Raw genomic sequence first — 16,940 nt, 5'->3', positions numbered from 1 at the left:
GAATAAATGAATAAATGAATAAATGAATGAATAAATGAATAAATGAATAAATGAATAAATGAATGAATGAATGAATGAATGAATGAATGAATGAATGAATGAAAGAAAGAAAGAAAAAGTCCAAGCTCAGAGAGCGCCCAGCACCCAAAGCAGGTATTCCAAAAAGGACACCAGTCCTCCAGCAGCCCCCTCATCTTAAGGCCATGACACTCAGGAGGTGCAACCTGGCTTAGGGGGAAGCAGATTGCATTAGGCCAGTGATGGCTAACCTTTTTTGCCGTCCTGTGCCAAAAGGAGGGGGAGCACGGGGGGGTTGCACGTGTGTGTGTGCCCACACCCATAATTCAGTGCGCCCCGCCCCCCTGCATGCGACCCCCCCCCCCAGTGCTTCCCCCGCTTTTGGCACGCAATGGCACGGTGGGCCTGGTAGGCCTGTTTTTTTGCCCTCCCCAGGCTCCAGAGGCTATCTTGGAGCCTGGGGAGGGTGAAAACAGCCTTCCCCATTCCCTGGAGGCCCTCCGGAGGCCAGAAACAGCCTGTTTCCCAACTTCTGGTGGGCCCGGAAGGCCCGAAAATCAGCTGGCGGAGCTGTGCTAAGGCAACGCTCATGTGCCCATCGATATGGCTTCACATGCCACCTGTGGCACACGTGCCAAAGGTTTGCCATCACAGCATTAGGCCATCAAATTTAGCACCCCCCCCTCCGCCCTTCCCCAGGACCTACAGAGGACATTCAGGGTGCTTAAGGAGGAATTGCGCATCCTTTCTCGGGTCTGGACGGTGCAGTAGTAGGTGCCGGCATCTTCTATGGTAGCCTGGTGTAACACCAGAGTCCGGAGCAAGCCTTCTGCATACCACTCGTTGTTCTTAAACCAGATGTAGCGCATGTCCCCGACAGCGTCCGAGTCAACGGCACAGGTCAGATTGACGGAGTTCCCTTCCAGGGCGTCTGGAGGAGAAATCCAGAGCTTTGCGGCTAGAAGGACAGAAGGGAAAGAGAAGGCCTGTGATCGGCACATCAGGAAGGTCTCTGGATTTATATTCGGGATTCTCTGGAAAGAGAGTGGTCAACAGATCTTTAACCAGATCCCCTCCCCTCCTCCCTGAAATATTTGGGTCTTGCAAAATCAGAATGAATTGCTGAATTGCATTCAGAGGAGTTTGAAATGGTATACTGTAGTTTTGTGCCTGAGCAGGGGGTTGGACTAGAAGACCTCCAAGGTCCCTTCCAACTCTTCTCTTCTCTTCTCTTCTCTTCTCTTCTCTTCTCTTCTCTTCTCTTCTCTTCTCTTCTCTTCTCTTCTCTTCTCTTCTCTTCTCTTCTCTTCTCTTCTCTTCTCTTCCATATTTTCTATTCCGTATTTTCTATTCTGTTCTGTTCTGTTCTGTTATTTTATTACATGTATTTAATCTATTATATTTATATGTCCTCCATCTCACTATTGAAATGACTCTGGGCAGCTTATATGTCAATATTGGGGTGTAACTTTCATTTTAGGTGTTTGTTCTCCATGGCTGAAAATTTTTTCTCCTTTGTGGTGTAGAGAAACCAAAAGAAACTCCACCTTCTCATTGGGGGAGGGAGGAGGAGGAGGAAGAGGAGGACTGTTTGGTCCTTGATGCTCTCTGAGGTTGGTTTCTTTCTTGAAGACATCTCGTTACCCAACTAGGTAACATCATCAGTGCTAGAAGGAGTGGGGGTTGCCCTCTCTTTATATATATATATAAGCGGCAAACCCCACTCCCTTCTAGCACTGATGATGGTACTTAGTTGGGTCATGAAACATCTGCAAGAAAACAACCAAGCTCAGAGTACCAAGGCGCCCCTCTTCCTCCTCCTCTTCCTTTTCCACACACCCCACTCCATCTAGCACTGATGATGTTACCTAGTTGGGTAATGAGATGTCTTCAAGGAAGCAACCAACCAACCTCAGAGCGCACCAAGGACTCCACAGTCCTTTTCCTCCTCCTCTTCTTCTTCCTCCTCCTCCTCCTCCTCCTCCTCCTCCTCCTCCTCCTCCTCCTCCTCCTCCTCCTCCTCCTCTTCTTCTTCCCCCTTCCCCTTCCCCTTCTTCCTCCCCCCCTCCCCCTCCCCTTCCTCCCCTTCCTCCCCCTCCTCCTCCTCCTTTCCCTTCTAGCACTGATGATGTTACCTAGTTTGGGTCAGGAAGCATCTGAGGAAAACAGCCGCACTGACTTTTGAAGTCAAATTGAGGCCTCACGTTGAGAATCCCTTCTCAAATTCAACTGGCATCGGAGCCCAGGTTGCTCGGGGACCCAGTCAAAAGTCACTTTCCCACAAGCCTCCCAGACTACCCCACCCCAGAGCTGCGATTTCTGGGCACAAAACTTTTCGGGTGCCCCGTTCTCCGCACGGTCCTTTCCCAGAAGCTGCCGATAAGCAGACGCCGCCCCCCCCCCCACCCCTCTACTCACCCTCTGCTCTGAAGGTGATCCTGGCACTGCCGTTGCCGTATCGGTTGCTTGCAAAACAGGCGTATTCTCCTTCGTCTTCCATCACCACGTCCCAAATCTCCACCCTCAGGCTGTTGTACGTGGGGGAAATCTTGACCCGCTGCGGGTGGGCAAGGCCGGAGTCCGTGCTGGAGGCCAAGAGCTCCTGGCCTTTGCGTAGGGCCAGGTGGGCCTGGGGATCACTCTCCACCGTGCAGTGAAGGACGGCCACTCGGCTGCCTGGCGTCTCAAGGAAAGCTGCGATGTGGGGTTTCCGAGGGGGGTCTGTGGGGAAATCAAATGGCCAGAAGCCAGGGATGCATGAACCAGAAGGTGGAACGTCTCCTGGTTGAAAAGGCTTCCAGCTGAGCTTCTCCATAAATGCAAGGATGTGGTTTCTTCTCTTTTGCCCTTTGCAAAGACGGAGGGCTCCTTGGGTCTCTCTGAGCTGGCTTGTTTTCATATGAAACGACTGCAAGAAAACGAGCCAGCTCAGAGAGCCCCAAGGAGCCCTCCGTCTTTGCAAAGGGCAAGAGAAGAAACCACTTCCTGAGTCCCTAAGGTGTTTTTTTCCCCAAGACTTTCTGGTTTTTCTTTGAAGACGTTTCGATTCTCATCCAAGAAGCTTCTGCAGAGTTGAAGAAGCTTCTGGGATGAGAAGCGAAATGTCTTCAAAGAAAAACCAGGAAGTCCAGTGGCCTTTTTAAAAAAGGCACCTTTGGGACAAACCACGACCTGGATGATGGAGAATCTCCACACACACATCCTCAGAGGGCACCAAGGACCCCTCATTCCAACCCTGAGCTACACATATTCTCCTCCATTGGTTTCCAAAGATTGCCACAAACTCCGTGCCCTCCCCTCGTACTCCAAGCTCCCAACAAGACATAGGAAATTGGCGGCAGAAAAAATACCTCCTTCATCCATCCGGTGTGCCCTCCAAGTTCTTTCTTTCTTTCTTTCTTTCTTTCTTTCTTTCTTTCTTTCTTTCTTTCTTTCTTTCTTTCTTTCTTTCTTTCTTTCTTTTCATTTTTTTTATTATTTTTAATTCCTATTTCTTTATGTTCATTAATTTTTGGGCCTTGGTAGCACAGTGGTCTAAAGCACCCTGTTATTAACACAGCTGCCTGCAATTACTGCAAGTTCAAATCTCCCAGGCTCAAGGTTGACTCAGCCTTCCATCCTTTCTAAGGTAGGTTAAATGAGGACCCAGTTTGTGGGGGCAATAAGCTGACTTATAAATATACAAAAGTATGAAGGCTGTTGCTTAACGCATTGTAAGCCGCCCTGAGTCTCGGAGAAGGGCGGCATATAAATCAAATTTAAAAAAAATAAAAAAATAAAATAAAATTTTTTTTGTCAGATAATGCACATGTGTTTAAGCATGTTTAACCTCAGTTAGTGGTGACCGACCAATTACGTGTTCTGGAATTTGGTTCTGTGAAGCCATACTTTCTAAATAGAAAGTTTGTTTCCCAGGTTTGAACCGGGGGCTCCTTGGTGCTCTCTGAGAGGAGTGATGATGATTTATTAAACTTTTAATGCCATCCATCTTGCTATCAATTAACTTGAATCAATCTTTGCCAAGCTCAGAGGACTCCACGCTGCACTCTTAAAACCTGTGATGGAACCCCATACTATGGCAGCCATGCTGGCTGGGGAATTCTGGGAGTTGAAGTCTACAAACTTGCCAAGTTTGGAGACCTCTGGTGTAAGATCTCCAACGGGATTGCACTAGAATAGATGACCTCCAAATCCCTTCCACCTCTGTTATTCTGTATTCTGCAGGGCAGGTAAATAAGCCAATAGCACCACCTGCTGGCCGTAGAAAGCACAGCCAGGAATCGGTTTTCCACGGATTTATATCTTTAGCTGGGAGGGGCTCAGTTCTGTGGCGGGGGGGGGGGGGGGGGGAGGCATGCTGGGATGGAGGAAGACCCCTCCTTCCTTATTTTGACTGTCTTTCACAAGGGGGTACTCTAAGGAAGCTTTCCATGGAAAAGTAGAGCGGGAAGCATGCAAAAGTGCCCTTAATTCTCTCTAAAAATCAGCTTCCCCAACCATGTACTAGGGGACTACAACTTCCAGGCTCCCCAGCCAGCCAATTTCCTGCCTCAATCCAACCTTTGAGTTGAGACTCTTCTAGAAAGAGTGCAGAAAAGGGCGAAAAAGATGATTCAGGAACTGGAGGCTAAAACATACGGGAAACGGTTGGAGGAATTGGGCATGTGCCTAATTTAACAAAAAGAAGGACAAAGGGGGACGGACATGAGAGCAGCCGTCCAATATTTGAGGGGCTGCCCCAAAGAGGAGGGGGTCAAGCTATTCTCCAAAGCCCCTGAAGGCCGGACAAGAAGCAACGGATGGAAACTAACCAAGGAGAGAAGCAACTTGGAACTAAGGAGAAATTTCCTGACAGTGAGAACAATTAACCAGTGGAACAGCTTGCCACCAGAAGTTGTGGGCTCTCCATCACTGGAGTCTTTCAAGAAGATATTGGACAATCATTTGTCTGAAATGGTTGAGGGTTTCCTGCCTAAGCAGGGGGTTGGACTAGAAGACCTCCAAGGTCTCTAGATACCCTTGGAAGCTGGCTATGGGAAGGCAGCTGTTGACCCGCCTGGACTGAATAACGGAGTAACAGAGTTGGAAGGGACCTTGGAGGTCCTCTAGTCCAACCCCCTGCTTAGGCAGGAGGCCCTATAGCGCCCCAATGGAATGGCTGTCCAACCTCTTCTTCAAAACCTCCAGTGATGGAGCCCCCACAGCCTCTGGAGGGAAATTGGATCACTCTTCCCACTCCCCCAGTTTCAAGTCCAGACTTTTCCCAGCCTGTCATTTGAGAGGGATTCTGGAGACAAACCAGCTTTTTGGAACTTACAAAAGACGGTTAGGCTGACGGACGGGGAGAGGCTGAGGGCGTTCCCATCCGCGGTCTGGGCTTTGCAGTAATAGGCTCCGGCGTCCTGGTGGGTTACGGGCAGGAAGGTGAGGGTGCCCTCGGTGAGCCCTTGGAGGTGTTTGCTGTTGCGGTACCAGGAGAAGCTGGCATCCTCTGGGAGGCCTCCCATCACGTCACAGGTGAGGCTGGCCTGCTCCCCTTCCAGCACCTCGGGGGATGGGCTGATCAGAATCCGGGCCGCTGGATCCCGGGAGGGGAGAAGAGGAAAAAGGTTGAGGGATAAGTGGAGGAAAGACACCGTTGCATTGAGGAGGAGGAGGAGGAGGAAGAAGAGGAGGAGGAGGAGGAGGAGGAGGAGGAGGAGGAGGAGGAGGAAGAAGAAGAAGAAGAAGAAGAAGAAGAAGAAGAAGAAGAAGAAGAAGAAGAAGAAGAAGAAGAAGAAGAAGAAGAAGAAGAAGAAGAAGAAGAAGAAGAAGAAGAAGAAGAAGAAGAAGAAGAATAGGGAGGGGGAAGGGAAGGGGAAGAGAAGGAAGGGGAATTTTTTTTTCTCTCTCTCTGTCTCAACTCTCTCATCTCTTGTCTGTCTATCTGCCTCTCTCTCTTTCTCTCTCTCTCTCTCTATATATATATATACCAGTTGTGGGTTGCTACCAGTTCACCCCAGTTCGGGCAAACCGGTAGCAGCGGTGGTGGGAGGCTCCGCCCACCTGCCCGGACGTCATCAAATATGATCTGCGCATGCGTGCCCATGCACAAACTAGTAGCAAAGGTAAGTGAAACCCACCCCTGATATATACATATACATATACTGTATATATTTATATATAGCTGTATCTATTTACCTTTCATCTACCTATCTCATCTGTCCATCATCTCTCTCTCCCCCTCCCTCCCTCCCACACTTCTCTCTCTGTATAAATCTATCTCTGTCTGTCTGTCTGTCTGTCTATCATCTACCTGTCTTTCTATCTCTATCTATCTCTATCTAATTGCTATTAAATTGTAAAGACTGTTCGAAGGCTGTAATACAGGTAGTCCTCGAATTCCGACGGCAATTGAGCCCAAAATTTCAGTCGCTAAGTGAGACCGTGGTTAAGCGAATTTTGCCCGATTTTACGATCTTTCTTGCTACCATTGTTAAGTGAGTCATGCAGTCGTGAAGTGAATCCCACTGACTTTTCTGGCCAAAGAGGATCACGTGACACCACACAACCTCCCCCCCCCGGGGCACCGCAACAACCGTCGTAAGTCTGAGCCTGTTGCCAAGCATCCCAACTTTGATCGCCCAGAGAGCTGCTGCAGCGGTCTTAAGAGTGAAGAACGATCTCTGGTCCCTTTTTTTTTTTAGAGCTGTTGTAACTCTGAACAGCCACTAAACGAACCGTCGTAAGTCGAGGACTACCTGTAAAGACATGTGAATTCTGCATTCACCCACCCCGAAGCTCCCGCCGTGACTAACAAAGCTAGGCCTCACTTTGCACCCGGAAGTAGAGCTGTCTGGAGGCGGTGCCGTGCGCGTTGGTGGCCGTAACGTTGTAGTTTCCTTCGTCTTCTGGCACCACTCCCGTCATCTCCACGCGCATGGCGTTAGGCCCGGTTGTGACGCTGATCCGACGAGAGGCCGGGTCGTCCTTTGTCTTGCTGGCGGCCAAGACGGCGTCTCCTTTGTACAGGACCCAGGCGGCCGGAGGATTGCTGTCCACCGAACATTGGAAGATGGCCACGGTTCCCCTCTCGCTCTCCGTGAAAACGGACACCTGCAGATTCCTCGGGGCGTCTGAAACCAAAGAGCGACACTTCATCAGGTGGGAATGCAAGGCCAGCAAGAACAGAAGGCGCACGTGTGAGAGTCACACATCCCCAGAGGGACCTCGGAGTCCTAGGGGACGATCCGGGGGTTGGACTAGAAGACCTCCAAGGTCCCTTCCCACTCTGTTATTTTGTTATTATTCTAACTAATTTTGTAAAGGAATTTGTAAATGATTTTTAGGAAGGTATGAAAAACAAAAAAATCAAACAGAGATTTGGAGAAAAGATATTCAATATTTCACAACCTTGGCCGTTTTAAGATGTACAAGTAATCCTCGATTTACGACCAGAACACAGCTCAAAATTTCTGTGGCTAAGCGAGACCGTTGTTAAGTGGACTGGAGAAGATGGATTGATTATATTCAAAACAAACATGGGACTAAAAAGTTTCAAATAGTATATGAATGAATATTTGGATTTAAGAAGAGATGTTATTACTTAGCTACGTAAATAGGGAGTTAAAGTGAAAAAGGGATGAAAAGAGTTTATAGATAGTTAGCATATGTTAGATTAAGATTGCTAAATGAAATACCCTGTATTTTGCTCTGGGAAGTCGGGGGAGGGGAGGGAGGGGTAATGGGGAGGGAGGTGGGGCTCAAAACTTGGTTAAAATGTTTGTAAAAACTTTTCAATTAAAAAAAAAAATTCTGCGGCTAAGCGAGACCGTTGTTAAGTGAGTTTTGTCCCGTTTTACGACCTTTCTTGCTACAGTGGTTAAACGAACGACTGCAGCTGTTCCAGTTAGATCACGTAGTTGTTAAGCGAATTGGGCTTCCCTGTTGACTTGGCTCGTCAGACGGTCGCAAAAGGGGATCAAGTGACACCCCCCCAGGGGACACCCCGACTGTCATAAATACGAGTCTGTTGCCAAGCGTCTGACTTTTAATCATGTGACCCTGGGGACGTTACCACGGTCATAAGTGTGAAAAACAGCCCTAAGTTACTTTTTTGGGGGCCGTTGTAACTTCAAATGGTCACTAAATGAACGGTTGTAATTCGAGGACTACCCGTCTATGTTGTTTGGAGTAAATTGGTCTTACACAGCACAGAGAGCGAGGCTGAGCTGGAGGTCTTGCTGGCTCCGGGATATTCCACTCGGCATTTATACGCTCCGGCGTCCTTCACGGCCGCGTGTTCCAAGACCAGGGAATCCCCGGAGACCCCTGGCAGGCGGAGACCCTCCTTGAACCAGGAGTAGTTGGCCGAGGCTGAGAGGTTCCCGCTGAGAACACACAGGAGACGGACGGCTTCGCCTTCGCGGATCTCTGGAGACGGGGAGATGGCGATGCTGGCGGCTGGAGGTTGGGAGGGTGGAAGAAGAAGGGAAGGAAAAAAGGAAAATGAAGGAGATGGGGCTCAACGTCAGTGCTGAGAAAGCTTCTCCCCCTCCCGTCTGTGGGATACTGGGTGCTCTCTGAGCTTCTCTTTTTTGCGAGTGTGTCTTTTTTGCAGATGTTTTATTACCCATCTAGGGAACATCATCAGTGCTACAAGGGAGGGGGTTTGCAGAGAGGAGGAGGAGGAGGAGGAGGAGGAGGAGGGCAACTATGGGGTCCTTGCTGCTCTCTAAACTTGGTGGGTTCCCCCCCCCCAGATGTTTTATTACCCATTTAGGTAACAACATCAGTGCTACAAGGGAGGGGGTTTGCAGAGAGGAGGAGGAGGAGGAGGAGGAGGAGGAGGGCAACTATGGGGTCCTTGCTGCTCTCTAAACTTGGTGGGTTCCCCCCCCCAGATGTTTTATTACCCATTTAGGTAACAACTTCAGTGCTACAAGGGAGGGGGTTTGCAGAGAGGAGGAAGAGGAGGAGGAAGAATATGGGGTCCTTAGTGCTCTCTGAGCTTGGTGGAGTTATTTTTCTAGTCGTTTTATTACCCAACTAGGTAACAACTTCAGTGCTAGAAGGGAGGGGATTTGCTCTCAGTTTATATACAAGTGGCAAATGTTGACGGGAGGGCAAGCCACTATATATAAACAGAGAGCAAACCCCACTTATATCTAACATTCATGGTGTTACCCTGTTGGGTAAGAAAACGCCTGCAAGAAAACAACCCAGCTCGGAGAACCACAAGGACCCCCACAAGGCTTCCCCCTCCTCCCCCTCCCCCTCTTCCCCCTCCCCCTCCCATAATTTGGGAGTGACACTTTTATTGATGCCTGCATTCCATAATTGCCTTTGCCATTTCCGCAGACGCACGCGGCGGCCTTAAGTTTTAGGCTGCCATCCAGACCCTAGAATTCCCAAGACCCTTTTTCACACGTCCTCTTGCCAACCCAGGTCAGCCCCTTCCGACATGCTGTTGATGCCGTTTCTACGCAGGAAATTTGCATTTCCTTCGCTACTCTGCGAATTCCTTAACAGACTGCTCTATCTGGTTAAGATTTAGCATATTTGTCGTGGGAATGTGCTCTATTATCCTTATTTTTAAAAATATTTTAGACTCCCCCCCCCTTCTCCCAATTCTACCCAATTTCCCGCTCAGGTTTGCCCCCTAACCAGAGTGGGGGAGAAGGCTCCCATTGACTCACTTTCTGCAGTGAAGTCCATGGTGGCCATGGCGTCTCCGTAGGGGTTTTGAGCCGAGCACACGAATTCTCCTTCGTCGTCCAGCCTCAGTTCCTGGATGGTCACCTTCAGGGCGTTAGGCGAGGAGGTCACCCGGATTCTTGGGTCGGTGGCCAACGGGGTGAGGTGGTTGGAGCCCACGAGGGTGTCGCCCTTGTACAAAGCGATCTCGGCAGGAGGGTCGCTGTCCACTGTGCACTGGATGACGCCCAGGTGGCCGCCTTGGGTCTCCAGGAAAGAGGTCATTGCGGGCAGCCTTGGCGAATCTTTGGGGGAGGGGGGCACAAAAGGAAGAGAGGTTTTGCGGGGCTGCAAGGCGAGAGATTTCCATCTGAAGGGGCTCCCGAGGTCGGCCTCCCTCACCCACCCTCCGCTTTGGGAATCTGAGGCTCCACAGAGGCCTCCGTCTCAGTTAACGGAAGGATTCGAAGATTGGAATCATGTTAAGCGTAAACTGTTCACTGTTCTCTCTCTCACTCTGTCTGTCTCTCATCTATCTATCTATCTATCTATCATTGTCTCTCTCTCTCTCTCTCTTTATCTATCTATCTATATCATCTATCTATCTATATCTATATCTATCTATCTATCTATCTATCTATCCCATCCATCCATCCATCCATCCATCCATCCATCCATCCATCCATCCATCCATCCATCTATCTATCTATCTATCTATCTATCTATCTATCTATCTATCTATCTATCTATCTATCTATCTATCTATCTATCTATCCCATCCATCCATCCATCCATTTATCTATCTATCTATCTATCTATCTATCTATCTATCTATCTATCTATCTATCTATCATCTATCTATCTATCATAGTCTATCTATTTATCATAGTCTATCTATCTATTATCTATCCATCATTATCTATCTATCATCTATCTATCTATCTATCTATCTATCTATCTATCTATCTATCTATCTATCTATCTATCTATCCATCCATCCATCCATCCATCTATCTATCTCTATCTATCTCTATCTATCTATCTCATCTATCTATCTATCTATCCATCCATCCATCCATCCATCTTCTATCTAGCATCATCTATCATCTATCTATCTATCTATCTATCTATCTATCTATCTATCTATCTATCTATCTATCTATCTATCTATCTCTATCTATCTATCTATCTATCTATCTATCTATCTATCTATCTCATCCATCCATCCATTTATCTATCTATCTATCTATCTATCTATCTATCTATCTATCTATCTATCTATCATCTATCTATCTATCATTATCTATCTATCATCTATCTATCATCTATCTATTATCTATCTATTTATCTATCTATCTATCTATCTATCCATCCATCCATCCATCTATATCTATCTATCTATCTATCTATCTATCTCTATCTATCTATCTATCTATCTATCTATCTATCTATCTATCTATCTATCTCTATCTATCTATCTATCTATCTATCTATCTATCTATCTATCTATCTATCTATCTATCTATCCCATCTATCTATCTATCCATCCATCCATCCATCCATCTATCTTCTATCTATCATCATCTATCATCTATCTATCTATCTATCTATCTATCTATCTATCTATCTATCTATCTATCTATCTATCTATCTATCTATCTATCCATCTATCCAGAGGTGAAATCCAGCAGGTTCTGACAGGTTCTGGAGAACTGGTAGCAGAAATTTTGAGCAGTTTGGAGAACTGACAAATACCACCTCTGGCTGGCCCCAGAGTGTGGTGGGAATGGAGATTTTGCAATATCCTTCCCTTGCCATGGCCACCACACCACGCCCACCAAGCCACATCATGCCCACCAAGCCACATCACGCCCACCAAGTCACAGCTACAGAACTGGTAGGTTTCACCACTGTATCTATCTCTATCATCTATCTATCATCTATCTATCTATCTATCTATCTATCTATCTATCTATCTATCTATCTATCTATCCCCTCGGAGGGCCACTTACAGAGCACGCGCAGAGCGATGGGTGGTGAGAGGTGGCTTCCTTTCTTGTTCTCGGCCACACAGTGGAAGGTCCCAGCATCTTCTCTGACCACAGCTGAGAGGACCAGGCTGTCCTTCTGGCCTTGCTCTAGCCACTTGGCATTCTTGTACCAAGTGTACGTGGTGTCTTCTTCGCTCCCTTCGGTGGTGACGCAGGTCAGGGTGACTCTCTGGCCTTCAACCAGCTTGCCGGAGGGGCTGGCCACCACCCTGGCAGCTGTAAGTAGAGGAAGGAGTGGAGGAGGAGAGCGTAACCATCAGCCCTACACGCTGGGTCAGCTCAAGGAAGCAACTTCACAAGAAGCTCTAACTCTACTTGGTTGAGTTGGGCTCTTAAAAATCTGAAATGCAAGGGACAGAAGTTGCTAATCTTTGGCAGATTCTGAGATTATTAATTTTCTTTCAATTTCTCATTTTAATCCACAGGTGCTCCCGGACTTACGACCCCAAATGGACCCAACATTTATGTTGCAAAGCGAGACAGAATAGAACGAATGAGCTGGAAGAGACCTTGGAGGTCTTCTAGTCTAGCCCACTACTCAGGCAGGAGAACCTATACCATTTCAGACAGGTGGCTGTCTAGACTCTTCTTAAAAAACTCCAGTGATGGAGCACCCACAATTTCTGGTGGCAGGCAGTTCCACTGGTTAATTGTCCTCACTGATAGGAAGTTTGTCCTTAATTCCAGGTTGCTTCTCTCCTTGAGTAGTTTCCATCCGTTGCTTCTTCTTCTGCCTTCAGAGGCTTTGAAGAATAGCTTGACCGCCCCCCCCCTCTTCTTTGTGGCAGCCCCTCAAATATTGGAATACCGCTATCATATCGCCCCTAATTCTTCTTTTCTCTCGACCGGCCACACCCAAATCCTGCCACCGTTCTTTGTATGTTTTAGTCTCCAGGCCTTTAATCATCTTAGCTGCTCTTCCCTGCCCTTTTTCCAAAGTCTCAACTTTGTTAAGTGCATTTATAAATGTTTATAAGAATTTATAATTTTATAAATGAATGCATGCATATATGAAGTGAATTTTGTCCCATTTTAAGACCTTTCTCGTCACCGTCGTTAAGTGAATCCCTGCAAGTGTTATAAGTTCCCTCCGAGAAAGTCTGGGCTTTCTAAGGAGGCTTTGTACGCACTGCAACACTCCCCTCCCTACACACACACACACACACACTTACTTTGGCTCCTGAAGAAGCTGGAGGTGGTGGCATTCCCATACTTGTTGGTGGCCACGCACTGGTACTCGCCCTCGTCTTCCGGCGTGATCTTCTGGATCTCCAGCTTCAAGGAGTTGCGCGTGGCCACGATGGCGATCCTCTGGTTGGGCGCCGAGTGGGAGCTGGTGGTGGCCAGGAGTCGCTGGTCCCGGAAAAGGCTCAGCGTGGACTGGGGGTTGCTGTCCACCGTGCAGTGGACAATGGCCAGCTGGCCCCTCTGGGTCTCCTGGAACAAGGCCAGGGAGGGCGAACGGGGAGGATCTGCGGGAGGCAAGGATGGGTTGGGCTGGGCCGTGGAAGCCCTTCTCTGCCCTGCAAAGGGGGCACACCTTGAATAGAGGGTGGTGCATCATGGGTTTTGTGTCCCAGGGGATAAGAAAAGCCAGGCACCTGTGTTTCTCAATCTCGGTGGCTTTAAAATGGGTGGACTTCAATTCCCAGAAGTCCTGGAGTTGGTCCATATATCTTAACCATGCTGGCTGGGGAATTCTGGGAATTGAAGTCCATACGTCTTAAAGATGTAGGAGCCTGGATAGCTCAGCAGACTAATGCATTGTAATTTAACTCCAGCTGTCTGCAATTACTGTAAGTTCGAATCTCCCCAGGCTCAAGGTCGACTCAGCCTTCCATCCTTTCTAAGGTAGGTAAATTGAGGACCCAGTTTGTGGGGGCAATAAGCTGACTTTGTATAAATATACAAAAGGATGAAGGCTATTGCTTAGCGCATTGTAAGCTGCCCTGAGTCTCCGGAGAAGGGCGGCATATAAATCAAATTTAAAAAAAAAAAAAGATGCTAGCTGGGGAATTCTGGGAGTTGAAGTCCATACATCTTAAAGTTCCCAAGGTTGAGAAACACGGTTTTAAGGACATGTAGCAGAGGCGTTAATTTTGCCCAGAAGCATGAAACCATGAGTAACATCCAAGTTTTAAATCTCTCCGCCTGCACTGATAAACGGCTGAAATTCAGCCTGCTGTTATTTTTGCAGTTGGCTGCAAAGCTAATGAATCCTGGGTCTCATTTGGCCTTATGATGCAGCAACTCCCCAGTAAATGTAATTTAAAACAGGCAGCCATTCGTCTTCCTGGCGCCAAATGTATGTTACATACTGGGGGGCTGCGGAAGGAGTGGGCTTCCTCATTTTAACAGCCCCCCGAAGCCTTGGAAACCAGCCTTCCTTTTGCCAAACTGCCTGGGAGGGGGCAAGATAGGGTGGCAGGCAGCCCCCGCCCCAAATAAGCTGAGATCCTGAAGCATTTTGGGGGGGGGAGGAGCTGCAGAAAGGCTGTAAGAATAAACAGATGCCTAAAAATTTTCTCTCCAACCTATCTTGTCGGTTTTTTTTTTTTTTTGCTTTTCTGCTTGAAGCAAAACTGTTTCCTATGCACTCCTCACAATCCTTCTTGCAAACCGTGGTTTCCCCAACGCCCCCAATCCTGGTTTAATTAAGCCAGCAACATACCATGGCTTGGTGGAGTTTTTGGCAATATCCTGCGACGATATCTGTAACACCGTCAAACATCCAGATCTGCCTATCCCAGGTCCTTGGGAAAGGACGCGATAGGTAGATAAAAATGCCCTGAACCCAGTCTGAACATCTGGCACAGTCAGTGCGATGATCAATAATAATAATAATAATAATAATAATAATAATAATAATAATAATAATTAACCTCGAAGGGCTGGTGTTTGATAGCCAGGTTTCTGCAAAGACAAAACACACCAAAATAAAAGGGGAAATGGTCCAAACTTACAGAAGACGGTTAAGCTGACAGCGGAAGAGGTCTCACTTCCTTTATCGTTCTGGACTTTGCATGTGTAGTAGCCTGTGTCGCTGATGGTCACCTCCTGGAAGGTCAGGATGCGGGCCGAGCCTTCCTTGAACCAGATGTTGTTCTTAAACCAGCTGTAGTGAATCTCCTGCTGGTCTTCTCCAGGGACCTCGCAAGTCAAAGTGACCGGCTCACCTTCTCGGATGCTGGAGGAAGGACTGACCGATAGCATGGCAGCTGGGAAGTTGAGGAAAATGGGGTTGTAAGCTGTCATAGAGCAGGGTTCTCCAAACTTGGCCCCTTGAAGACTTGTGGACTTCAACTCCCAGAATTCCCCAGACTGGGGAATTCTGGGAGTTGAAGTCCACAAGTCTTCAAGGGGCCAACTTTGGAGAACCCTGCTGTAGTCCGACACACTTGGTGGCAGCCAACCAGGTAAACTAAACACAATCTAAATTAGTATCGTGGTCTCTGTCCCCTGGGAACCGCCATCTTGAAATGGGAACGGGGAGGGGAGTCCATGCTACTTCAGTTCCCATCATCCCCTGTAGGCCATAGAGACAAGATTGATGAAGTAGAGACTGGGTGTTATGCTTGCAATATATGGAAGTTGATGGCTACCCATCTGAAAACATGTTGGCTGGGGGATTCTGGGAGTTGAAGTCCACCTATCTGAAAACATGCTGGCTGGGGGATTCTGGGAGTTGAAGTCCACCTATCTGAAAACATGCTGGCTGGGGGATTCTGGGAGTTGAAGTCCACCCATCTGAAAACATGCTGGCTGGGGGATTCTGGGAGTTGAAGTCCACCCATCTGAAAACATGCTGGCTGGGGGATTCTGGGAGTTGAAGTCCATACATCTTAAAGCATGCTGGCTGGGGGATTCTGGGAGTTGAAGTCCACCTATCTGAAAACATGCTGGCTGGGGGATTCTGGGAGTTGAAGTCCACCTATCTGAAAACATGCTGGCTGGGGGATTCTGGGAGTTGAAGTCCACCCATCTGAAAACATGCTGGCTGGGGGATTCTGGGAGTTGAAGTCCATACATCTTAAAGCATGCTGGCTGGGGGATTCTGGGAGTTGAAGTCCACCTATCTGAAAACATGCTGGCTGGGGGATTCTGGGAGTTGAAGTCCACCCATCTGAAAACATGCTGGCTGGGGGATTCTGGGAGTTGAAGTCCATACATCTTAAAGCATGCTGGCTGGGGGATTCTGGGAGTTGAAGTCCACCTATCTGAAAACATGCTGGCTGGGGGATTCTGGGAGTTGAAGTCCACCCATCTGAAAACATACTGGCTGGGGGATTCTGGGAGTTGAAGTCCATACATCTTAAAGCATGCTGGCTGGGGGATTCTGGGAGTTGAAGTCCACAGGTCTTAAAGTTGCTAAGTTTAGACACCCCTGGCTAGTCTTAAACTTATATGGCCAGCATGTATCGTGTTTCCCCAAAAATAAGACCCTGTCTTATATTTTTTTGAACCCCAAAATAAGCACTTGGCCCTATTTTCGGGGAGCTCTTATTATTTTGGGGCGTGTGGATCAAGATGGAGCTCCTCTTGCCGTCTTATCTGATTTCCAGCTCTGCGTTTAAATATTTTCGGGGAGGGCTTATTTTCGGGGGGGGGCGAGGCTTATTTTAGCACATGTGCTCAAAAGCCCAATTGGGCTTATTATCAGGGGAGGTCTTATTTTCGGGGAAACAGGGTTAAGTTTTAAGTCATAAATAAAATTTGGAAAAAAGGAGCGTTGGGAACCCTTTGAGTCAACCTGGTCCTTTTTTCAGTAACCTGCTGAGATGCAGTTGTGGATACTACTCACCGAAGATGGGGAGGGGCACCCCTTCGGCCACCCCGCTGCCCAGCGAGTTTTCCGCCTCGCAGTGGTAGCGCCCGTAATCCTTGAGGGAAGCACTCCGGATGGTCTTGACTTCCTCAGTCCCACATGAGCTGCCATCTTTGAACCACCGGAAGGCCGTGGGTTCTGGGTAGCTGCTCCTGACGTTGCAAATCAGAGACACGGCGTCGCCCACGCGGATGTTCTGGGAGGGGGGCTTGAGGGTCACGTGGAGGCCTTTGGGGGCATCTAGGAAGGGGCAAAAGGGAAGGGAAATAAAAGATGGAAAAGCAGAGAAGGAGAAGGAGATGAAGGTGGGCTTCCATTCTGTAGACCAGTGTTTCTCAACCTTGGTAGCTTGAAGATGGGTGGACTTCAAC

General features: G+C 48.1%; 1 protein-coding gene across 1 annotated transcript in view; it reads right to left on the bottom strand.

Annotated features, from left to right (window-relative positions):
* The window catches only part of SIGLEC1 (sialic acid binding Ig like lectin 1), a 45,340-nt gene that overhangs the window by 17,319 nt on the left and 11,081 nt on the right, over positions 1-16,940 (bottom strand). Inside the window, 10 exon segments of the mRNA XM_070948570.1 lie at positions 725-976; positions 2,437-2,739; positions 5,336-5,596; positions 6,831-7,133; positions 8,206-8,460; positions 9,696-9,998; positions 11,706-11,960; positions 12,917-13,216; positions 14,708-14,962; positions 16,546-16,809. Of these exon segments, the coding sequence (XP_070804671.1) occupies positions 725-976; positions 2,437-2,739; positions 5,336-5,596; positions 6,831-7,133; positions 8,206-8,460; positions 9,696-9,998; positions 11,706-11,960; positions 12,917-13,216; positions 14,708-14,962; positions 16,546-16,809 (2,751 nt within the window).

The sequence above is a fragment of the Pituophis catenifer genome, unplaced genomic scaffold (assembly GCF_029215685.1).
Source record: "Pituophis catenifer annectens isolate HBS135680 unplaced genomic scaffold, rPitCat1.0.hap2 SCAF_8, whole genome shotgun sequence".
Classification (NCBI taxonomy): domain Eukaryota; kingdom Metazoa; phylum Chordata; class Lepidosauria; order Squamata; family Colubridae; genus Pituophis; species Pituophis catenifer.
This window is presented reverse-complemented; position numbering and strand designations above follow the sequence as displayed.